At 47.9% G+C, this 24,848-nt stretch overlaps 1 protein-coding gene across 2 annotated transcripts in view; it reads left to right on the top strand.

Moving 5' to 3' along the window:
- LOC119454376 (monocarboxylate transporter 3) overlaps positions 1 to 24,848 on the top strand; it is a 33,044-nt gene that overhangs the window by 5,832 nt on the left and 2,364 nt on the right. The window contains exon 2 of one of the 2 annotated variants that reach the window (XM_049668416.1): positions 13,253 to 13,397. The exons of the other annotated variant lie outside the window; for it this stretch is intronic. Coding sequence (XP_049524373.1) covers positions 13,253 to 13,397 — 145 coding nt within the window. The remainder of the gene's footprint in view (positions 1 to 13,252; positions 13,398 to 24,848) is intronic. 2 annotated transcript variants of the gene reach the window in all.

The following is a 24,848-nucleotide window of genomic DNA, read 5'->3' as shown; positions in this document are numbered from 1 at the left end:
TTACGTAGTGCCGGCCACAAGTAATCGGAATTAGACGCGGCATATAGTTGTCAACCAACAGTTTTTTTTTTGCGTTTCTACTTCTTTCCACACAAGGGGACACACCCGACTGAGGCCGTTTCCGGCCGAAAGGACCACATGTCCGCAGTAATGACAATGTGGGTGCCAGCCGCTTTTCTATGGAACCACGGTACTGCTTTGCCATCTCGCGGTTAAAACAAGAAAGATAGTGAAGTCATAACATAACCGCACCCGATGTACAACCCTTCGCTTCTAGTCGCTCACCCTCAATGCGCCACCGTTCACGTTAACCAAGGCGTCGCCGGCCCAGTGCTATTGAGGCTGAAAACTAACTGTCGCAGTGCCTGAGGCACGAACGCGTCATCGTCCACCTGTAAGTTCTCGCTGGTGCCGCGCCAATGCTTCAGGTGCGAAGAAGCTTATGCGCTCGGGCTGTCGGTGTCTCCAGTCGTCGTCATAGTCACGGTAAGCAAGCGCCTTGTGCTCACGCTTGGCACGCGCTCGTGCCACTGCTCTCGTGTTCATCGTCGTTATCCACAGCTGGCTGCCTTGCCGCTCATCATTCCAGTGTAGAATTTCACTTCTCTCGTCTTAATTGAGAGGCCGCGTTTACGGGGTTAGGAACCATTGCTTAAAGAAGTTTGACCCCATTAGCGGTGCATCACTGCATGTTTCGCACCTCCCCAGGTTTCACGTTAGTGGAGCTGCATTTCGCTCAATACATCATTTGACACTTACGCATAAAATTTAATTCACCGCTAAAACCGAGCCTACGACTTAAGTCGTGCTAACTGTAATAACTAATAAATGCCCACACCGCCATGGGACCGTACTGGTGCCAGCCAGCGGCGATGTGCGCCGAGCCAAACGACGAGTTTTCAATTGTTTGTCGATATTTTTATTATTGTTGTATTATTATTATAAATCATTTATTCATACATCAGGTGTCCCAGAGGTATATCAGAGGTGAGGGGTGGGCAAGAAAGGCAATGGTTAACGCGTTAAATAATGACTCTCAATGGCTGTATTAATCTGGGTGTTACCTGTTGACATGACGATGTGGGCGGGATGGTTGTTCCAGTCTTGAGCCTCATGTAGAAAGAAACATTCAAAGCGCCTCCCTTACCGGGAAGAGGGGGCACGTGAAGATTGTCCTGTGAAGCCGTAAACCAATCCCTTGTAAAATGTTGGGTTGTGGTTGACCAAGGGTTGGGCATTTGGTATGTTATTGTTCCGCTTCTGGTTCGGCTTGTCGAACACCTTCATCGGTCCGGCACTGTCGTTTGCTTCGGCTTCGGCTATTCTAAACTTATGATTACTTCGGCGAGCTTGCGCACGTTCACGGGCCCACTCCCGTTGTCGTTCCTTGAAGGCTGCCTCCTCTTCGGCGGGACTGCACTGCATGGCGCGCGCGGAGGCACCAGCTGTGGGTAAGGAGGGTTTCCGGCCGCCAGCTGCGGTGAGGAGAAGAACCTGCCAAGCGCCGGCGCTCAACCGTGGAGTTTTTGCGTACGACAGCCACACCGATGGCGACACGAGTCAGGCCTACAAGCTTCACATGAAAACGGCGCGTGCGGAGCGAGTGAGGAGGAGAACCTGTCAAGCGGCTGTCGATGAGGAGGGTTTCTGGCCGCCGAATGTGCGTGAGGAGGACTTGGTTTTTCTAAAGGCCTCAAACTTCGTAAAGTAGGGACACGCTTTGAAGAATGGCACCTCCTCCATGCGCTTCCTGGCCGAGTGCTACGCCGCGTTGCTATTGACCCAATGGCATCACGTGGGCCTTCGCACCGCCTTCGTTTGTTTACAGTCGCGCTCCACGGCCATTTTTGCTTGAGAATCATCTATCAACCGAGGGGAGCGCATGTTGGCACCGTTGCTCTTTCCAGGGGCGTAGCAAGGGGGGGGGGCGACTGGGGCTTTAGCCCCTTCCCCGAAGTTTTTTCGTACTGTCATGCACCGGCGACGAAAACAACCACCCGCATCGGGCATCATTCTGGATTTTGTCTATAATGTCTTTTTCACGCTTGAAAATACCTTTGGGCGCGAACATTGCAAACTCGCGCTGGATCCCATGCACCTGGAGTCACATAACGCGAGGAGCAGAAAGTTTCAAGAGCTTTTCGATGGCGAGCGGGCGCGTCACGGCATCTCGCGGCGTCCGCGGAATCAACGGAGCGCATGGATTTCATTACCGAAACTTTATGGGTATAAAGTTCTCATAAACTTCTGACGCGGAAGGTGCACTTACATTTTCAAAGGCGTGCTTTAGATGGAAATTCGGGAACATTATGGGTTTAATGTTCTTAAAAACTTCGGTCGACATGCGTGTACTGGAGCCCTCATGTCCAAGCTGTTCCAAAAATGGTAGCACGCACTCGAAATTTTCCACACAGACGAAAATACTAAATATCACGGTGACTGTCAGCTGGCAGCTGATAACTTTCTCCAAACATTTTCAGGAAGCGGTTGCAATGTGATCGATGAGCTGGACCAAGGCCGGCGTAGTAAAATATGAGAAAACAGAACAGAGTTAACGGCCTATTATTAATACAGTTCTTTTTTGAGGGCGACAAGGTCTGGCTCTCCGTGGCCGTATATAGATAGAGTGGTCCTATGGATTTGAGCAAAGTCCTCGCTGAAAAAATACTGGTATTTTCAGAGCGCTGACGAACCATTTGGAAAGCTGCTACATTAATGCCCCGTATTTAAGGCCAGATGTACATAACCAAATTATAGAAAAAGTGGTGAAATTATCAAAGAATGCCTAGTTTCAAAAGCAAACGCTGCTGGCTCCTTCTCCGTACTTGCTGACAAAACGACGGATATTGCTGGAATCGAACAGCTTACTGTTTGTGCAAGGTACCTAAACAAGGAGGTCAACGACTTCGAAGTGTTTTTAGGTGTTGTGCTAATTCTGCACCAAAGTGGCAGGGCTCTCGCCGACACCATTATAAAACTTCTGCTAGACCTTGGAATTAACATGCATCATTTTCGTGGCTAAGGTTATGATGGTACCAGCACGATGGCTTGTAAAACGAATGGTGTGCAAGCTGCTGTTCGCTAGAAATATCTAGCCGCACTATACAAACATTGCGCCAGCCACTCCTTAAATCTAGTTCTCTGTGCGGCGTGCTCCATCACAGATATCCGAAACTGTTTTGGAACCCTAAAGGAAACGTCGTACGTTTCCTGCAAATCTCCTAACCGCTCACACGTTTTACGAGAAATGATAAGTTTGATGTGTCTAAAATCCACAAGGCAAGGACTTTTGGGATTATGTAAAACGTGGTGGGTGCAAACGCATGATGCAGTTCTTTCATTTGTGAATCTGTTTGAACCTATGATCGTGGCACTAGAGGTTATAAAATTAAACGGTATTAGCGAAAGTACAGTTCAGCCAAATAGTCTTGCGTTGTCATTTTTGTAACCGGCATTCCTTGTGAGCCTGCATGTGGCGGCGCATGGGTTAGCGATGACTCTGCCTCTGTCAAGGAACAAGCAGACCAAGAACATCGACATGGGCACCGCCATTGACAACATAGATGTGGTACAAAAGGCGATCGAAAATGACCGCAAAAATGCGACTGCTTCTCCCTGTGATCTCCAATTGCCCCTGTCTTGAGGAAGCTGATTCCAACATGCGCCTGCAAATTTCCTAACTTCATCACTCCACCTAGTTTTCTGCCGTCCTCGACTGCACTTTCCTTCTCTTGGTACCCATTCTGTAACTCTAATGGTCCACCGGTTATCTATCCTACGCATTACGTGGCCTGTCCAGATCCATTTTTTCTCTTAATGTCAATTAGAATAACGGCTATCCCAGTTTGTTCTCTCATCCACACCGCTCTCTTCGTGTCCCGTAACGTTAGGCCTAACATTTTCCGTTCCGCCGCTCTTTGCGCGGTCCTTAACTTGTTCTAGAGCTTCTTTGTTAACCTCCAAGTTTCGGCACCATATGGTAACAGGGGTAAAGTGCAACGATTGTACACTTTTCTTTTCAAAGGCAGCGGTAAGCTTCCAGTCAGTATTTGGCAATGTCTGCCGTATGCACTCCAACCCCAAATTTATTCTTCTGTAAATTTCCTTCTCATGATCAGGGTTCGCTGTTAGTAATTGACCTAGATAAACGTACTCCTTTACACACTCTAGAGGCTGACTGGCGATCCTGAATTATTATTTCCTTGCCAGGCTACTGAACATTATCTTTGTCTACTGCCTATTAATCTTCAACCCCACTCTTACACTTCCTCGGTTAAGATCATCAATCATTTGTTGTAATTCTTCCCCATTGCTTCTGAACAGGACAATCTCCTCTGCAAACCGAAGGTTGCTGAGATATTCGCCGTTCATCCTCACTCCTAAGCCTTCCCAGCTTAAGGGCATGAATACTTCTTCTAAGCATGCAATCAAGAGCATTGGAGAGATTATGTCTCCTTGCCTGACCCCTTCCTTGTAGGCAATTTTCTACTTTTCATGTGGAGAACCAGTGTAGCTGTGGAATCTTTGTAGATATTTCCCAAGGCATTCACGTAGGCTTCCTGTACTCCTTGATTAAGCAATGCCTCTGTGACTACTGGTATCTCTACTGAATCAAATGCCTTTTCATAATGTATGAAAGCCATCTAGAGGAGTTTATTGTACTCCGCATATTTCTCGATTAGTTGATTGATAACATGGATGTGATCCATTTTAGAGTACCCCTTCTGGAAGCCAGCATGTTCTCTCGGTTGGTTGAAGTCAAGTGTTGCCATGGTTCTATTGAAAATTATCTTGGTGAATATTTTATACAATACAGAAAGCAACCTAATGGGCCTATAATTTTTCAACTCAATAACGTCTCCCTTCTTATGGATTAGTATATTGTTGGCGTGCTTCCATCTTTCTGGTACACTTGAAGTCGTGAGGCATTGCGCATAATAAAGGGCCGCAAGCTGTTCAAGTATGATATCTCCTCCATCCTTGATTAAATCGACTGTTATTCCATCTTCTCCAGCAGCGTTTCCCCTGGTCATATTTTGGAAAGACCTACTAACTTCATCGCTAGTTATAGCATTACCTTCTGTATCCGGTTCATCACTACGTCGAAAGAAAGTAGCTTGGCTGCTCTGGGGACTGCACAGGTCTGTATAGGATTCTTTCTCTGCTTTTACTGCATCATCGAAATTGCTGATGATATTACCCTGCTTATCTTTCAGTGCATACATCTTGCCTTGTCCTATGCCAAGCTTTCTTAATGATTTCATGCTGCGTCTATGTTGTACGGCTTGCTCATCGTTTTCCACGTTATAATTTCTAATATCCCTTACTTTCTTCTTGCTGATCAGTTTTGACAGTTCAGCGAATTCTATCTGATATCTTCTGTTGGACACTTTCATGCTTTGTCGTTTCTTTATTAGGTCATTTGTTATTTGGGAGAGATTACCTACTGGTTGCCTTGGTGCCTTACCTCCCACTTCAATTGCTGCTTCTGAGATCAGCCAAGTTACGGTTTCATTCATTCCCTCTTTGCTATCTTCATTCTCCTGTTATAAAGCTGCACAATTGTTAGCGAGCACCAGCCTGAATGGGTCTGCTTTTACTCTTACTGCGTCTAGGTTGGCCTGTTTCTTCTTTGCTTATTTTACTTTTCTCTCTTCAAATTGAGATAAATCCTAGACCTCACTAACCTTGATCACTGTACTTTACCGTACCTAACACTTCTACATCCTGGACTATGCTGGGATCGGCAGAGAGTATCAAATTTATTTCAGTTCTTGTTTCTACATTAGGACTTTTCCAGGTCCACTTCATGTTGCTACGCTTCCTGAAGAAGTATCCATTACTCGGAGCCTATTCCAGCTCTCCTCTAGCGTTCCTAGAATCGATGCCGCAGTTTCCAATTGCTTGTTCACCAGCCTGCTCTTTCCCCACTTTAGTATCGAGGTCGCCAATCACTACGGTACACTGAGTACACCTTTATCATCGTTAATTCTGCACCTTCATAAAACTGTTCTATTTCTTCATCATCGTGACTGGATGTTGGGGCGTAGGCTTTATACCTCCTATTCTGCTTTATTACGACGACTAATCCGACCCCGTATTCTCTCTTATCTGGAAGACCTCAGTAGCAGAGGACGTGGGCGTTAGTCGGCACTGCATAAGCCTCATCAGTTTTTCTCACCTCACTAAGGCCAATAATATCCAAGGCTATGCCAGATAATTCGTCAAACAGCCCTGCTAAGCTAGCCTCACTCGAGAACGTTCAAGCGTTGAACGTTGCCAGGTTCAGATTCCAGTGGCGGCGTGTCGGGACCCAGAGATTCTTAGCCCCCTCAGCCGCGTCGCAGGTCTGACCGCTGCCTTGGTCAGATGCTCCGCAGCCGCTGGGGACTGAGGGCCATGGGTTAATTGCAGAGGCCATAAGGGCGGTTGTGGCCGAATACTGCACCAGAGAGGCCAATTCCTGTTTTAGACAGGGAGTGCCTTTGTTGAAGCTTAGCGGACCTTCCTAATTTGGTTGCACCTGAAATAGTATAGCCCCACTGGGTCTCGGCAATGTTTTTTTAGTCGTTGTCAGGAGCGACTCCAAACCTGAAGATGTAGTGAACTAGAGCAGGATTCGCACCTACGACCTTCGGATTAGAAGCCCTGTGTTCTACCTCTGCTCCACGCCACCACAGACACCACCACAGACACCGAAGCCTCTTTCCCGAGTACGTTGTGAAGGGGTCGATTTAAAATGTCGTAGCTAAATTCAACATAGCAAATTTCCAATATAGCTAAAACCCAACATAGCAAATGCCACCAGAGCGATAGCTTCGCTGGACTGCTCTCTTCAATGGGTGGAAGAGCTCTGACGTTTTTTTAAATGTGAAGCATTTCTTGGCGAACATTTGCCACTTTGACAGTATCTATCTATCTATCTATCTATCTATCTATCTATCTATCTATCTATCTATCTATCTATCTATCTATCTATCTATCTATCTATCTATCTATCTATCTATCTATCTAGCCTTCTACATCTTTGTGCTCTTTGTGCTGTCAGTATGTACCAAAATTGGCATAGTATGAAAGAGTGTATGGCAAACAAAAATGATTAGTCATGACATGAATGCCATGACATGCGTGTCATGTGGGTCATGAAACTGCCGCCTACTACTTGGCGGTCTCATGGTTGTTTCCTTAACTTGGTAGGTACCAAAATTGGCATAGTATGAAAAGAGTGTATGATAAACATAAATGATACATAAATGATAGGTCATGACATATTCTTCCTGACGTGCCTGTCATGTTGGTCATGACAATGACTCAGCGAAAAAAAGAATATCCCTCTGCCCGCGTTCGCTCCGAACTCGCGTGGCGTTGGTGACTGTTGCCGGTGCCTCTGGGGGCGGCTCGGAGGTTATCGACGAGATCAGAACGGGACAGTCGTTGAGCAGCGTCGGAAGTCTTTACCACCTTCTCGCCTCGCAACGTTTTTATATAAATAGGCATTTGGTGCCGCAGCTAAACGTCGCCTCCCCTTCCTTCCTCCCGTCTGCCCACGGCCTTTCGGCGACGGAGGAAGTCGCGTTTGCTCTATATATATGGTGATTGTAAAGGAGAAAAGACACGCCTAATTCTGCAGCCTTTCAGGGAGCACGGTGCAGAATGCGCGTTTGCTATCCGCCGTGCGTTCGCTCCCCGTGAAAGCGCGCGTCCCGTCGTGCGCTTTCACTCGCACATACAGCATACGGCGAGCGGCGACGATTTCATCCCCATTGACGTCATGGAACCTCACGGCGACAGGGACGCTGACGGCAGATATCCGCTTTGGAGTTTCCATATAATTGCTATAGCAATAAAACACGACTTCTTGCATCATACACTAGTTCAAACTAGTTCTAGCCAACTAGTTCTAAACTAGCCAGCGCCAACTACCCCGGTGCGACGGCCAGGTTTCAACGCGAGTTTTTCAACCGGAACTTCGAAGCCAGCTGCAGTGCGTGTGACCGGTTGTGGTTAGAGCACAACGTGGTACTCGCCAGTGCAATTCGTTCCGAGGAAAGCCGAAGAAACACACGGCAAGCTTCGCTTGCCCCCAGGCCTACGAAGAAGCTTTTACGCCATGGAGCAGTCTACTTCGCCACCCGGGCTACCCGATTATGCCATGACGCGACGGCGTCAACCGAAATACATACCTACGCCAGCCATGCGCGTAGCCAGGGGAGGGGGGGGGGAGCTGATGGCGCTCCAGCCCCCCCCCCCCCCCCCCCCTCACGAAATTTTTTCGTGCCGGCATGCACCGCCGATCAAAACTACCACCGACGCCGGGAATCATTCTGGATTCTGTCTACAATGTCGTTTTCACGCTCGAAAAGGCATTTTGGCACGAACATTCCGAACTCGGGCAGGATTTCGTGGCAACACCCATGCACCTGGAGTCACGTAACGCAAGGAGCCCCATCCGAGCACAATCTTTCAAGGGCTTTTTGATAGCGAGCGGGCGCGTTGCGGCATCTCGCAGCGGCCACGGAATCTACGGAGCGCATGGATTTTTATTACGGAACTTTATGGGTATAAAGATCTCATAAACTTTTGACGCGAAAGGTGCACTGACATTTTCAAAGGCATGTTTTAAAAGATTTTCAATTCTGGAACTTTATGGGGTTAATGCTCTTATACACTTGGGCCAACATGCGTGCACCGGAGCCCTCGTGACCAAGCCGTTCCAGAAATGAAAGCGCGCGCTCGCAATATTCCACACATACGAAAATACTAAATATCACCGTGACTGTGAGCTAGCAGCTGATAATTTTCTCCAAACATTTTCAGGAAGCGTGCCCAATGTGATCGATTAGCTGGACCAGGGCAGACAAAGTAAAATATGAGAAAACAGAAGAAAGTAAATGGCCTATTATTCAGGAAATTCTTTTTTGCGGGCGACAAAGTCTGGCTCTCTGTGGCCACAGGGACAGTGGCCCTATGGATTAAAGGATAGCCCCGCTGAAAATACAGGTATTTTCACAGCACTTCTTCGCATGCGAGCTGATTGTGGAGATACACATATGAGGAACCATTTTGGAAAGTTGCCCCAGTAATGCCTTGTATCTAAGTCCAGATGCACAAAACCAAATTATAGAAATTTGTGGTGAAATTATCAAATAAATTCTAGTTGAAAATGCAGGCTGCTTCTCCATACTTCCTGACGAAACGACGGACATCGCTGGAATCGAACAGCCCACTGTTCGTGCAAGGTACCTAAGCAAGGATGCCAGCGACATCGAGGGAGTGTTTTAGGTTTTAACACCGGAATATATGCCCTCTCTCATTGTGACTGCAGGTTCTGTGTAAATGTGTACAAACTTCTGCAGATTCTAGTCATCCTTCCAGTGACCTCTGCCAGCACAGAGAGAATATTTTTAACAAGAGTTTACTAAATGACTACGTGCGCTCTACAATGTCTGTGGAACGCATGGTTAGGCTGGCGCTACTATACACCCACAGAGACGTCGGCATCAACGCGTCCGAAGTCATTGACCGCTTCGGTCAAATTCCCTGCCGAGAGAACTTCGTCCTTTAGATAGCGCAGCAGCAAAAATCAATGCAAGTTAAAAGCTCTGTTCCTTCCGGTCCATAAGCTCGTAATTATGAAAACATATGATTGTTCGTTAGCTTTTAAAACCGCAGAAATTTTAGCCGTTTATTCTAGGAGTTAGCATCATGATCAAAATTATCATGCGAATACGAAAATTACGAGCACATCAATAACCAATTTTGAGCGACCTTGCTCATTGAAAGCTCGGCCCACGCGGCGTTTGCCAAAAACAATCTCGGATATTGGGTGGTTCAACTTGGCGCATCATCTGCGGCTTTCGTTTGTCCTTTTCTTTCCTTTTTTAGCTACCTGCTTTTACTTCTTTTTTTTTGAAACGAAGCAATGCTCTCCTTTAATTTTGGGTGAAGAATAATTGTTGCCTCTGTGCAGGCAGTTAAATTACACATTTTCGTACTGATTTCTGCATTATTCCTCTATTATTCTACCCATATGGAGCTGTCGCGACCGCCGCATGGCCCAAGTACATATCACGATTTCTGCAATCATAGTTTTGTTCTTGCCTAGACCATCTGTCTTTCTGTGGCGAAGTTTACTATCTGTGACTGCGCAACATGTTTATTTGTCTTGTTTGACGGATTATATACAGTGACGTTTGCTTAAATACGTAGATTTATTGGAGACTTAGACGTGTATTTAAATATCTTGTTGCGAGGTTTTGTGTATACAAGCAGTGAACTTTGTTTCCAGTGACACTTTTTGGCCCTTGAAGTTGTATCTTGAACTTTGTATATTTCATTCTATCTTCGCATTTCTAATGTATATTTTGCAGAACTCCTACTTTTTTGTACACACTGTTGCGAGTGTAATCACGGTGTAATTACAATACACGACCGGTAACAGCTGCTCCTGCGCAATCTATTGCAACGAGGGACAACGTAATTGAGTTTTTTCCCTCGCCGTTGCATAAGTGCAAAAATGTAGACGAGGTTCTTCAATGACACAGATTCGTCAAAATATGTGTCCTCAACTTATTGATTTCTTGACCTTTACGTTTTTCATATCAGCTGCATGCACTGCTTTGCTGGTTTCGAACTGATATAGTTCTAAAGTTCGTGTGATATTTTGTTTACGTATTAAATAGACAAAACAAAAGCGGAAGCATTGCTATCAGTTATTTCTGCCACAATTTTTGGGACATACGAATATATTCTTTTATGAAAAATACATATTGTACTTGACAGTGCGTAGCGTTCAATAATTCCTTTGCAGTATCTAATATACAATGGCATTGGCAAAGCAGTTATTATTCATGTATGTGATCCCTCGACAAATTCTACAAGGAGGAGGCCGCGCTGCAACGTCAGCCCCCCCCCCCCCCCCCCCCGACAAAATTTCTGGATACGCCACATTGACGCCAGCGGTCTTGGTGCAGTTCTCGCACAACGCGAGCCCGGCTTCCCCGAGTATGTTGTTGCCTATGCAAGCTGCGCCATCACCAAGGCGGAAGCGAATTACTAGGTCACCGGAAATAGACCGTCTCGAAATTGTCTAGGCGTTAAGCAAATTTCGTCGCTATTTGCACGGCCAGAATTTATACGTGGTGACAGACCACAACGAACTCTAGTGGTTGGCTACCCTTAAGGCTCATTCACACTAGGCCTGACACGACATCGATTTTAGTCTGCCGATGTTGGTGACAGCGTTTGAGGGGCGAAGCTCCTTAGGGCCGAGCCTCGTCCCTCGTTGTCCGTAGCTATGGTTTGCATGGAGACCGCTAAGGGCGCTGCGGTGCACAAGGGCTATATAAGCGCTGTGTATACTGTACACATGTACAGTATATATATATATATATATATATATATATATATATATATATATATATATGTACGCCAAGTTTCGGCTTCTGGAGAACGCTTCCGGCGTATTGCCTGAATGATCCCCGGGTGCTTCGCCCACTCATCATCATTCACTTCGTGGATATGTGGTGTTTTTTTTTTCTTCCTTTAAACCATTGGCCACAACGTTTTCCGTCCTGTAAACTGCTCGGTGTTTACTGCTCGGCCAAAATCGGTGTCGTGTCGGCCCCGTGTGAATGAGCCTTTAAGGCTGACTCTGGTCGTCTTTGTTGTTCGGCTCATATAATATTTGTCCGTGAATATATTTGGTCCTGTCCTGCATGTGAACGAAGGAAGACGTTTGACCGTACCCCCGGTGCGCTGCTGCCTTTACGATTTCCTGCTCACTCTTTTGACCGTATTGCAATCGATCTATATGGCCCTCTTCCAGGCTCACTTGCATGGCGATGGCTAGAAAATTCTCCCGGGGGTCTTCTAACGCTAATCGCAGACACAGCTGCACTCCCTGCGGCTGGTGCTCATGACTTCGCGTCCGTCATCTTATGTCATTTCACAATGCGTCATGCTGTGCCACGGGAACTACTGAGCGACGGAGCCCGCGAGTTTCTGCTCGAAATTATTCATGAGCTTCTCCGCTCGTGCCGCACTGTTCACCGCAACATCTATTGCCTACCAGCCTCAGGCCAACGGCACAACCGAACGCCTCAACCGAACAATAGGAGACATGCTCGCGGTGACCATTGATTGTGACCATACCGATTCGGACGTCGTTTTCCCCTTTCCGACGTACGCATATACCACGTACTGTAATCTTTAAACAGGCATTTCGCCATTTTGGTTTTGTATGACCGCGGATCTTCCTCCACACTTGACACCAATTAGCCGTACCATCCGGAAGCCTCCGAATTCAGCCTTGTTTCTGTAGTCACACAGCATACGGAAGAGTGCCGTCGGCTGACCACCTCATCCACGTCCATCAATTAAGGCACCCAGAAAGATCGCAGCGACAACGAGCAGCATGTGCATGCTTTCACTGCTGGCTCCTTCATCTGGATCTGACTAACATTCAACTCCCCTGGCCTTACTCCGAAGTTTTCTGCCCGATACGACGGCCCATACTGCGTCACCGAGTGTCGGTCTCCCATCACATATGTCACAGAGCCGATCATCCATCCTCGAAAAAGCGCAAGCTTGGTCGGAGAGGCGGTCCACGTCAGCCGCCTAAAGCCGCATCATGATACTCACTATCTCGTCGCCTTGAGTCGCCAGGATGGCTTCCCTTCGATGCCGGGGTTATTATAGTGAAGAAGAAACAGACAGGCGCAAGCAGCAGTGGGGCACGCGAGCTGTTGGCACCGACACTGTTGTGTTGATGCTGTGCTGGCTTTTTGCCTGCCGCTTCTAATCAAGAAGTGTACTTATCAAAATCAATAAAATATAATTCATTTTCCTAACTATGAGGAGGAAATACCAAGGTAGGTACGTCAAGAGTGGCCGCACGTGCGACGCTCCGCGGTGAGTTCAACGTCTACTTAAAGGCTTAGCTCAGTGGCCGGCTGCAATACTCTGACAATATCAACGCCTCAGACGCTTACAGCGAAGTGTACTTACTCGTGCGAATTCGCACGCTATACAGGGCATCCTGACACTCCTTGTGTAGTTCTTACTAAGCATTTCCTTTGACCCTTAAAGCTCGTACGTCAACTTGAATCGAAGCATCATTCTGTTGCATCCTCAAATAAGTTATAGCCATATGTTGTTTTTTTAAAGACATGAAATTGTCCCATTACGATGCTATGCGTTATTTATATCCGGCATGCACGAATACAATTTTGCGTTTTCTTTTTGAATGCAGGTCCAATAGCTGGTTACCTCTGCAGGCGTTTTACATGCCGGGCCTGTCCTGTTAGCGTGCTCATCTCTGGCAGGAATTGGGGCCAGCCTGTGCTACCTGGCGAAGAGTGTGCTATTTATCACAATTTCATTTGGATTTGTTCATGGTAAGTGAGTGAGTGAGTACGAACTTTATTGAGGTCCTGAGGAGAAAGAATTAAAGCGGGGCCGGAGGCCCCGCCAATCAATCTGGTGGCTCCACTCAGGTCGGGGTCGGTAGACAGAGTCCTTCGGCGACGGCCCGGGCCCTCTTGACAACCTTGAGCTGAGCGATGAGCTCTGTGCTTTTGAGCGCCTGAGTCCCAGGAGGACTAGTCAGGAAAGTCCGTGCCCGCGTTGGCAGGGCACAGCCAGAGCATGTGTTCGAAGTTGTATTCGTGGCCGCAGTGTGGGCATGCAGTAGGAAGGTCAGGATTGATCCTCCTTTGTGTTGTTGGTGTGATGTATGTCCTAGTGCTGCAACTGTCTGTAAGTGACGGCCTGTGCTTTTTTGAGCTTTTGGTGAGGAGGAGGAAAAATTCTTCGTGCTAACCTATGATTTGAAGTAATTTCGTGGTATGATACGAGCGGGTCTTCGTTGTCTAGATCCCTCCAGGCTGGGTTGAAACCAGGGGGCAGACCGCAGACGCGGAATGTGAGTTCTCGTGCAAGTTGGTGTGCCCGCTCGTTCGGATTACAGTCTGGAGGTCCGGAAATGTTGCTCATGTGGGCCGGGAACCATGTGATGTGTGGGGACGTGAGGTTGTCTCATCCCGTTTCTTGGAAGATTTTGTTCACAACCGTAGCTGCGTTCCTAGAGACGAGGGCCGCCGAGAACGTTCTGATGGCTGTTCTTGAGTCCGAGTAAATGACGGAGACTTCTTTGCAGCTTCGAAGGGCCACCGCGATGGCCATTTATTCTGCTTCGTGAGTGAAGTTGTTAACCACCGTGGCTGCGTTGACGAGTGAGCCATGGGTGTCGACCACAGAGACCGCGTATGCGTCTCGATTCCAATATCTGGCCGCGTCAACGAAGAGGACTCGCGTTTCGCTACGATTAATGTTGTTAAGATTGCATTCGCTCTCGCTTTTCTCCGCCCTTCGTTGTGGGTCGGGTGTATGTTCCTTGGGATTGAATCAACGGTTATTGACCTCTTGGCATTTGTGCATAGTTGCGACCTCTCTGGTGGCATGAAGAGGGGCTATATGTCTGCTTCTAGTAATATCTGGATGCCCGCCTTTGTGAGTGAGAGCCGACTAATTTGGGCGTTTCGCTGTGCTTCAAAGAGTTCTGTTGCCGTGTTGTGTAGCCCCAATTGGAGGAGTCGTTCCGTGCTAGTGTTTCTAGGGAGGCTTAGGACCTTGTTCAATCCTTTTCTGATTAGTGTGTCGATTTCGTTCAGCTCCGTCTTTTTCCAGTTGAGGACGGGGGCGGCGTAGGTTACGTGGCTGATGAGGAAGGCGTGAAATGCTTTCATGAGGTTGTCCACTTTCAGTCCGTCCCTTTTGCTGGCGACCCGTGATATGTCCCTGGTGAAGTTGTGGGTGCTCTTTGTTATGCGTTTTAGTGCCTCCGCGTTGTAATTGCTGTAAGCGCCATTTACCAAGCCCAGGACCTTAATTGTGTTACACCTAGGGATGTTTCGTGCGTCCATGGTGTGTAGGTGAACGGGCAGGAAGCTAAGGGGCTCTCTGCCTGGGGCCTTGTTTGCACAGGAGCAGCTCTGATTTGCAGGGGGAGAGCTTCAGTCCCGTGTTTGTAAGGAAAGCTTCCGTGGTGTCCAGCGCTTGCGGTAGTGCCTAGCGGGCCGCTCGTGGACCAAATGGTGATGTCGTCCGCGTAAATCGCGTGCCCTACCCCAGGGACATTCGAGAGTTTGTTTGCGAGATCGTGCATTGCGATGTTGAAAAGAAGCGGCGAAAGCACTGACCCTTGCGGGGTGCCGATGTTACCTAGCATGTGATTTCTGCTTCTGATTTGTCCGACGTTTATGCTGGCCGTTCGGTTATCCAAAAACGATCTTACAAAATTGTGGAAATTTACTCCGAGATCTAAAGTGGAGATTTCGTTGAGGATGTGTTCGTGCCTGACCGTATTGAAGGCCTTTGTTAGGTCGAGCGCCAGGATGCCTTTTACATCCCTGGATTTGTTGTCTATGACGGCGCTCCTGATGAGTAGCATGGCGTCTTGCGTGGATAGGTATTTTCTGAAGCCTATGAGATTGTGGCGCAATAGACCGTTTTCTTCAATGTGCTCTCCAATTCTATTGTGGATGGCATTATCCGCGACCTTCCCGAGGCACGACGTAAGGGAGATGAGCCTCAGATTATCTGCATGGAGTTGTTTTCCGGGTTTGGGGATGAGGACTACATTGGCAGTTCGCCATTCGTCTGGCGCCCGGCCTTCAGCCATACCTCGTTAATTTTGCTCGTAATAATTTGTATGGCTTTGTCATCTAGATTTCTGAGTAGTTTGTTTCTTAGTCCGTCTGGGCCGGGGGCCGAGAGTCCGTTTAGGTCGTGAAGGGCGTGCACAATCTCCGAAACTTCGAAAGGATGATCCAGCGAGAGTTGAGGTGTCCCTTTGTACTCGCGTGTCGGGTCGTCCCACGGTACAGATTCACGCTCTACCGGCAGGTAGATGTCTGCTAGGGCGTCAGCAAAGTCCCGCGGACTCGTGCCTTCTTTCGTGTGAAGATGAACGAGCCTTTCGATTGTTAGTCGGGCATTACTCTTTGTCGGTTTGTTGCTGTCGGTGAAGAAGTTCTTGAGAAGGCTCCACTTGCTGCCCCTTCTCATTTTACCGTCCGCCTCATTACAAACCTCGTCCCATTGCTGCGCATTCAACTTTCTAGAGCGATCTTCGATCTCATTGTTGATTTTGGTTAATTTAGACCTCAGCTTCCTGTTAGGTTCTGCAGTTTCTGTCTTTGTCTTAGCCCGTTCTTGGCCTCCAGGAGGTGTGCGAGTCTGGAGTCCATGGCAGGTACCTCGAGGTCCACGCTTATTTCTTTAGTGGCGTTGTCAACCGTAATTTTCAGATTTTCCAGTAGCTGTTCGAAGGTTACCAAATGTCGGTACTCATTAGCCCTCATTATTCTGAAGAGGTCCCAGTCGACGTAGGTGTACGTCTTGGGAGGAGTGGGTGTGATGCGGACGTTGATTTCTAGGATGTAATGGTCACTGCCAAGGTCCTCTTGCAGGTTGTCCCACTACCCGTCAGCGTGTCCAAGGAACGTCAGGCCCGGGGTGGCGTCCCTCTGAACCGAGTTGCCTCTGCGCGACGGAAACCTTGAGTCTGTGATGAGTTGCGTGCCTAGGGTGTCCGCGCACTCGGCCAGGTTAATCCCTTTCCTGTCATTTGTGGCGTAGCCCCAGACGGTGTTGTGCGCGTTTAAGTCTCCGGCAACGATCAGCGGCCTGTCCTTTGCTTGCGAAGCGGCTGATGTGAGGAGTTTGTTAAAGTTCCTGAGTCTGTCACTCGGGGAACTGTAGACGTTTAGTATGTAAAGATTGGTCTTAAGGCCCGACTGGGAATGATTTCTGTGAGCATGGATTCCAGGCCTTTCTTATATGTCGGGGTGCCCCTTTCCACAAAGCTGACGTCTTTGCGGATGAGAGTGGCAATGCCCCTGGCTTGTTTGAACTCGGGGTCCAGAGTCGGCCTGGAAACCCTGTACCCCGAGAAGGACATGTTTTGAATCTTCTTTTCCGCCCCGCACTCTTGTAGGATGTTGACGTGTGGCTTTTCTTTACATGATCTGATGAATTGCGTTAGGTTAGCTTTCTTTTTGTTGAATGAGTTACAGTTCCATTGCCAGATCTTGAAGAATTGCGGTGCGTTATCCATTGTAATGGTTTGGCATGGCCCCATTTATTCTGGGCTCACTCATTGGACCTGGCGGCCTGGAGGGTGCGGGCGGGGCAGGTGGGGGTCCCAGAGCAGACATGGGCCCTGGGTCCAGCGTGGGTATTATTTCGCGGTTTTGGGATGAGCGATTGGTCTTTCTAGGCGGTCGAGTCTGCCGCAGATTTGCGTGAGTGCCTTCCTAATTTCAGTAATTACCGATTGAAATGCGTTGTACTTGCTCTTCTTGCCGCGCTTCATAGCTTTGTTGTCACTGACGGAGGCGTTAGAAGGAGCCTCGCTGACATCAGACATAAGCGTGTCCACGTCGGATGTGTCGTCATCGGTTTGGATGACGACGGCCCTGCGTTTGTTTGTGTTGCATGGTGCGATAACGGTCCCGGAAGATTGAGGGATGGGTGTCGGGGTGTTGTTTAAGATACGGCCTTCTAGCATAGCTAGGGTTGCCCTGAGTTCAGCTAGTTCCTGTTTGAGTGCTTTGTTTTCCCGCTCTAGTGTGTGTATTCGCGGGTCTGGCACGTGCTCTGACTGTGCCTTACCTTGCTTGGAAGTTAGCGGTGCAGAGCCGTTATGCTGACCATGTCGGCCCAGGTCATTTTCTTGCCGGGCCGCGTGAAGCTGGATCTGGACCGGAAGCGCCCTCTAGATAGGCAGTGCCCTCTGGATTGAGAGCGCCCTCTGGAGTGGGAGCGCTGCTTGGGGAGGGAGCCACCTGCCGGCTCCTTCTGCGTGGCCACTGGGTCGTTCACCTCGTCAGGGTTGGCTTCTCTGCCGGAGCAGGATTCGTCTTCTTCTCCTGCGTCTTCGCACGACGTATGGAATGTGAAATCTTTGTCTGCACGAACGGTCGCCCGTGGGGTGATTGCCTTCGCAGAGCTTGCATTTCGGGGTGCAGTTGTGTTCTTCTGCAGCGCCGTTTGGGAATGCTTCTCCGCAGTTGTGGCATTTACTTCTCTCTTCTTTGCTGCTGTGGCATACGTCGGCCCTGTGCCCGACCCGGCCGCAGGCGTGACAAACGTCGACTTGTCGTTGTAAAGCGAACATGGCAATAGGGCCGTTCCGCACATGACGTTGTTTGGAAGTCGAAGCCCGTCGAAGAGGATCACAACGACATGCGTGTTTTTGATTCTTTTAACTTCAATGGCGGTCGGGTTTCTTTGATTTACAATCATGCTTCTGAGGGCATGCTCTTCTATCGAGGGGTCAACGTTCCTGATGGCCCATTTGCAAGTGTTTTCCGGCGCGGCCACGTATGCAGAGACCTTGAAAGCGCCGACTTTTGTGTGAATTTTCTGGATGCCGGCATAAGCGGCAGCGTTGGATGTGACTGGAGTCGAAATCACAATAATATTCTGTACCTTGTTAGGGCAGATCGTGTCCTCCGATGCTTGTTGGTCGGTTAGCGCCGCGGCCATGGTCAGAGCCCTCGCCAGCAGCACAAAGTCCGCCTTCGAAACGTCAAGCCCTCCTCGGGGCCGTACAATGACCTTAATCTCGTCTCTCCGCAGCCGGGGGAGCCGCGAAGCGTCTACGACCCTCTGAACTGTCGAGCAGGAGCGGGCGTTGAGACCGTTCGTCGTCGCGGCGGCAGCGGCCACCGTGCTCTTTGCTGGATCCTGTCGTCGTCTGGCGCCTAGGGTGGTGGTCCAGCCAGCTCCGTCGAAGTCTTCCGGATTGATGTCCATGCCTTCAACCGTCACCATTTCGGGCATCTTCGCCGTCTTTTCAGGGGCGACAGGGGCCTTAAGAGGCCCGGCGCCGCCTGCGAGAGAGCTGTACTCGAAGCTAACCCTATAGCTCCGTACTTGTAATTAAGCCTAGGCACCAGTTTCGCGCACTCAATGTTCAATAACTCGCCGAAAAGTTCACTCATCCTCAACGAAAACGGTATCGTCGGAAAGCTCGCAGAAAAGCTAGTTTAGAAAAAGCCAAAATATCGGTGAAGAACACCAAAAAGATGTCCGTAAACATTCAAACAAGCGGGAGCCGACGCAGCTGCGTCTGCGCTCATTTGTAACTTCATCTTCCCCTCTTGTTCATGGTAATCAATAAATATTTACAATATAGTAGTCAATAATATCTTATATAAACCTTAATCTTTGAAACATTGATGTCTTAGTATTTACGAATATAGTTGGTACTTTGTTCATGCTTGTGGTTTGCGAGTTAAACAGCTCTAGCTGACAATCGCGCAGGAAATGAAGTATTCGAGATCGCACATCAATATACGCCTGCGTTACAGTATCTCTCACATTGCAACGAAGTCCAGATGTCAACATATATTTCGCCTTTGCACGGTTGCTTTGCAACAAGTGGTATAGGTAAAATTTACCGATTATGCAACGCAAGACTATTTCCTGTACTTGCGAGTAACACTGATTCAGTAGGGTATGGTCAAAATGCATGGAGTTCACGAGTCTATTTAATCCCTCTTTCCTAGTATTTTTCTCATGGGAGTTTTTTATGTACCCCCCCCCCCCCTTGCTAAAAGAACGTGACCTTTTGGTCGTCCTACAATTATGATTCTTAAGCATATGAATATTGCAACACCTAAACTCCCTGTATTTCCTTTAACTCCTCCTTTCTACCGATACAACCTGATCTGCAGTTCAGCATTCTAACGTTCTGCGTACAATTTTATTATCTTTATGTTGACCATTACCACAGCACCATACCCCTAACACTCCCAAGACATGAAGACAGCATGATTTGTTCGCATACAGACCATTGCAGTACGGCGGCAGTAACGCTTTTTCTATACGAAGTGCATCGTTCTTGTTTTTCTAATTCCAAAAAAAAACGCCTAACCTTCCAATCTGCCGCGCAAGGCTTGAAACAGCGAAGCTGGGCGATCGTAGCCTAGCATTTTCCGGGAGTGCGCGCGAACTTTTCATCTTATTACTCATGATTATGATAATTTCTTTTCGCGCGTCTTGGACTTAGGGCCATCACTGCGCGTTGCATAGTGCAGCTTGCAACTGCGACACCGCGTTCCAGTGCCGACACCGCGTTGCGGGAGGCGTATTTTGTTCTCTCTCGCGTGTGCAATCATCCGCGGAAAGCAAAATACGCGACCTGCTCCGTGAATGCGTCTCTCTCTCTCTCGCTCTCACAGCGCGCACAACCTCTTGACCTCGCAGAGCACGAGCGTACGAACGCGCCAGCTGTGGACGAAGACGACGACGCTCGAACGCAATCCGGAGTGTGTACGAGCCATGTGCTGAGGATATCATCATCATCATCGTCGTCGTCAGCAATGTAGCTGCTTGTAGAAAATTACATTTTTTCGCAGGAGATTTTAATTGGCATCACGTGTCGTGGGGTCCAAAAACAGATTTGTGTGGTAAGCGACTATGGGAATGGGCTATTGATAGTAACCTTTCATGTCAGAACACAGGACATGTGACATTTGTTAGAGGCCACTTTCGGTCAGTGTTAGACTTAACAGGATTTGCTTGTCTAGAGCGGGGCTACGCAGAAGCGAGTCCATCAATGTTTCTTCGTGGTTAACGGTTGACTCAGCCACCAACAGTGATCATCTTCCTGTGTCATTTGAAATCATGTGTCTAATAACAACTTTAGAATACCAGGCGTGCACTTTTGTCAACCACAATAAATTTAAGACTGTCTTACTTCCATCCGTTTCGAACTTGCCAATGCCAATGACGAGGAAATCGCTTCAATGATTTGTTCGGTTCTTTAGGGTTCGCGGAAGCAAGCTTTATTTGTCATCCCTTCCGCCAAACGCACCGCTTGTCGTTGGTGGAATGATGAGTGTACGCGTGATAATATAAAAAGAAAAGCAGCCTGGAAAACAACGTTTTGACCACGCAATAAATGAGCTCCTCTTTAGAAGCGATTGCCAAAGGTTTAGAAAATCGATTTGCAGCCCGGCTTCCAACTATTCATTATGCTTTAGACTCTACGGATGGCTTCACCTCAATTTCATTATCTGTGCTCAATCAGACTGCAGCATGCTTTACAAATACAGCACCTGGCCCTGACGGAATCACAAATGCAATGCTAAAGTATTGTTAAAGGAATCGCCGAACGTTCTTTTAGACCTGGTAAATTATTCGATAAAAAATGCTTGGATTCCTTTGCAGTGAAAGCTTGCCAAAGTAATAACGATACTTAAGAAACAAGGGGGAGGGTATAAATTGGAGAACATCAGGCCCATTGCGCTTACGTCAACTGTAGTAAAATTAATTGAGAGGCTTATTCACCTTCGTATTATGAAATTTGTAAACGATAATTCAATTCTTAGTCCATGTCAGATTGGTTTCAGGGCTGGCTGCTCCATCTGGCATGCCCATGTCGACTTAGAAAGCCGGATACAACTTGCTTGACGTCATAAGCAATACGCTGCCTTAGTAACGCTTGATATCGCTAAAGCATATGATACCGTGGAACACACAGTTTTGATAAATGGGCTAAAATCTTGTGGTGTTCCTGGGTATATAGTAGCGTCGATTCATTCATTTTTAAGTGAAAGAGAATTCTACTGATACAAAAGCGGCTTTTCGTCTTCTAGGTGCAAACAAACGAGAGGAGTACCGCAAGGTTCAGTCCTTTCCCCGGCGCTTTTTAATATTCTCATGATCACAATTCCCCATCACGAAGAAGTCACAATTTGAGTTTATGTAGATGATATTGCGTTTTTCGCATCTGCAAACGACATTCAAACGTTATATCAACGACTGCAAACTTACCTTTGTGCCCTGGAGAGCTGGTTAGATGTTAACCAGTTTTTACTAAATACCTGCAAATGTGCCATTCTCGCTTTCCCGATACATGACCTAGTGCATATCTCTCTCTCTCTTACCACCTACAAGACATTCCACAGGGAGAATCGGTTAAGTACCTTGGAATAATTTATAATGCCTCTCTCAACTGGTGACCACACATAGATCATGTAACTGGAAAAGGTACCCGTGCAATTGGCATTTTGCGTAGGCTGAGCAATCGTCGAATAGGATTGAGGAGAGATACACTTCAAATCATATATCGCATGTACGTTCGCCCTGTATTAGAATTTGGTTGCGCACTCTTCTCTGAAGCTAAAGCTTACACTCCCCGCCCTTTGATCCTCTTAGAAAGAGAAGCATTACGTTTTTGCCTAGGGCTTCCTAAATTTGTTGCAAATTCTGTTCTTTGTCTCGAATCCCGTGTTCCTCCTCTTTCGTGTAGGTTCCGTCTTTGGACAGTACTAGACGTTCTTGAGAATTTATGAATCACCGTTACGACGTTCTCAAACAATATTCATTTCCCAACTTGATTGGTTTTTCCGTGTAAACAGGCCGCGTTCATACTCCCCAAATTACATTCACGCAACATTTACTTGACCCTTTGGACGTGCGCATCTGTGATGTACTTCTGATTCCCGACAGATCTGTTACCACTGATATTCAATTCGATGACATCTTTCCTAATAATTCAAAATTACTTCCACATAGCATTCTAGATGGTCTATTACAAGATCATCTGCAGAGCCTACAAACAAACATCGTTATTGCGACAGTTGCCTCACAATGTGAGGAAAAATCAGGTGTTGGTATATTTCCCCTATTCTCGATTGGACATTTTCTCTTCGGCTGCCAGATTTTATACCCATCTTTTTAGCCGACTTCCTGGTGGTGGTGCTGGCTGTACGCAAATTGGACCCATCAATTACGTCTGCTGTGATAGACACTGATTCATTATCATTGTGCTCATACCTCACTGCTTCTTGTGAGTCCCACGTATTGAGGACGTTTCATTCATTGGTACATGGTTATTTGAGAAGTTTGCGTTTAATTTGGGTGCCTGGCCATAAAGGACTTATTATAAATGAAATAGCAGATTCACTAGCCGAGTCATCGATAACCGGACCAATTTGTCCATATTGTCCTTTGACTGCTCATGTCACTGCTGCTAGATTTCGCAGCGTGTCATTATGCAGGCAGTGTCAGGCTCTGCTCTAACTAATTGTTTGGGTTACAGACATCTTCTATACCCTTGGCACAGAGATTTTTGCCAAAGCGGGAAAATTGAAGTGGCCATCATGATGCTGCACTGCCGTATCCCTACGTTATACTTTTACTTACACAGGTCTGGTGTGGTCCCCTCACCATTATGCTCATTCTGTGGCGAAGCGGAGACAATAGACCATTTCTTGTTGTCTTGTAGGTGTTTTTCTGCAATAAGGAAAAGACTACTGGAAATCCCGCTTCGTAATATTGGCCTAGATTTATCAGAGGCCTGTAATTCTATCTTTTGGAGCCTCTATTATTGGGTTCAGCCACAGAAATGCTTGCTTGGCAATCCAAAATTATTTCATTGGATCAAATCGATTACCACGCTAAACTTATTGTCACCCTTCCCACCATAGTTTTCTTTTATTCATTATTTCTTTTTTTAAGCTATTATTAATTAGGTTTATTTTCTTCTCTCACAAAATCTTCCTTTCTAAACTCCAGTGTTCTAATAGTTCATTCCCTTGTTTTTATACACCGAATATAACCTAGAGCACTGCACGGGCTCGGGCTTACCGGTAAGCCCGAGCCCGGCCCGGCCGTGGGCCGGGTCGGGCAGGGTAGGGCAGTTTTTTCACGGGCCCAGGGCGGGTTTGGGCACGGCATGTTGTTGTTGACCCGGGCCCGGGCCGGGCTCGGACTTTCTAGTGGTGCGCATGTAACGTGCAGCGAGTTATCCTCGCGCGCCTCGAATCCGAAAAATCTGTTGCCCCTGCGCAGCTGGAAACAACTAGCAGTGCAACTCCTTTGTACTTCCCTTCCGTCGTATTTTGCGCTGTTTGAACAGACTGTGAAATTCCAGAAAGACCGAAGTGGCCTCAAATCAAAGGACGCCCTTGTATTGCTTACCTAAATCAATGTAATTTCCTTTCAGCGCGGTGCAAGCGCGTTCGCCACTTCCAGATTCTTCAAAGGCGAATTGGTAAAACGATGACTGGTGAGATAAGATAATTCGTCACGCGGCTGAAATATGGCACTGCGTACAATCATGATTGCTCGCATGTTCTCAACCGGCCGCCTTACAGCGACCGGGCCGGTGGGCTAGACCTGCCGGTCCCGACGTGGAACTAGCCGGGTGCGCGACGAGTTCGCGTCCTCGCCAGACCCCTAATAAAGGTTATTTCACTCACTCACTCACTCACAGCAGCACATTACGCTGCATCATGGAGGAACGTGAAGCTTTCTTTCTCCATTTACTCCATCCATGCGCTGCGCTCAAGACGGGTCGTGGCTGCGCTTCGGCTAGAGTGTACTAGAATACGGTTGAGGTGGGACGAGCGGCTGGGGCGGCGCATGCTTTGCAGTGAGGCGCCCGACGTGGAAAAATACTGTGGCGGCGGTGCGATAGAAGTGTATTGGGCCGCATCAAGAACGCGCAGTTGGAAACTGCTGGCGATAGTGTTCGGCAGGGTTATTCCTACTACTTTGCGCGCTGGTGTTTGCGTTCATACCGCTCAAATGGTGTTCATAATTGCATATGTCATGTATTTGTGCCTTAAGAATAAATTCCTTTCATTCTCCTTTTTATTTTAGTTTTTTTAATGCCGCTCGTTGGTCTTCTTCGGTCTCGGGCCGGGTTCGGGTCGGTTTCGAGTCGGGCCGGGCCGGGCTCAGGCCTAAGGTAAAGGGGTAGCGGGCCGGGCCGGGCGGGTAACGAAAATTATTTCCGGGCCCGGGCCGGTCCCGGGTCTCGCCAT

This window comes from Dermacentor silvarum, chromosome 5, assembly GCF_013339745.2.
Source record: "Dermacentor silvarum isolate Dsil-2018 chromosome 5, BIME_Dsil_1.4, whole genome shotgun sequence".
NCBI classification, from domain to species: domain Eukaryota; kingdom Metazoa; phylum Arthropoda; class Arachnida; order Ixodida; family Ixodidae; genus Dermacentor; species Dermacentor silvarum.
Note: the sequence above shows the minus strand (reverse complement) of the source record. Positions and strands in the feature narration are given on the sequence as shown.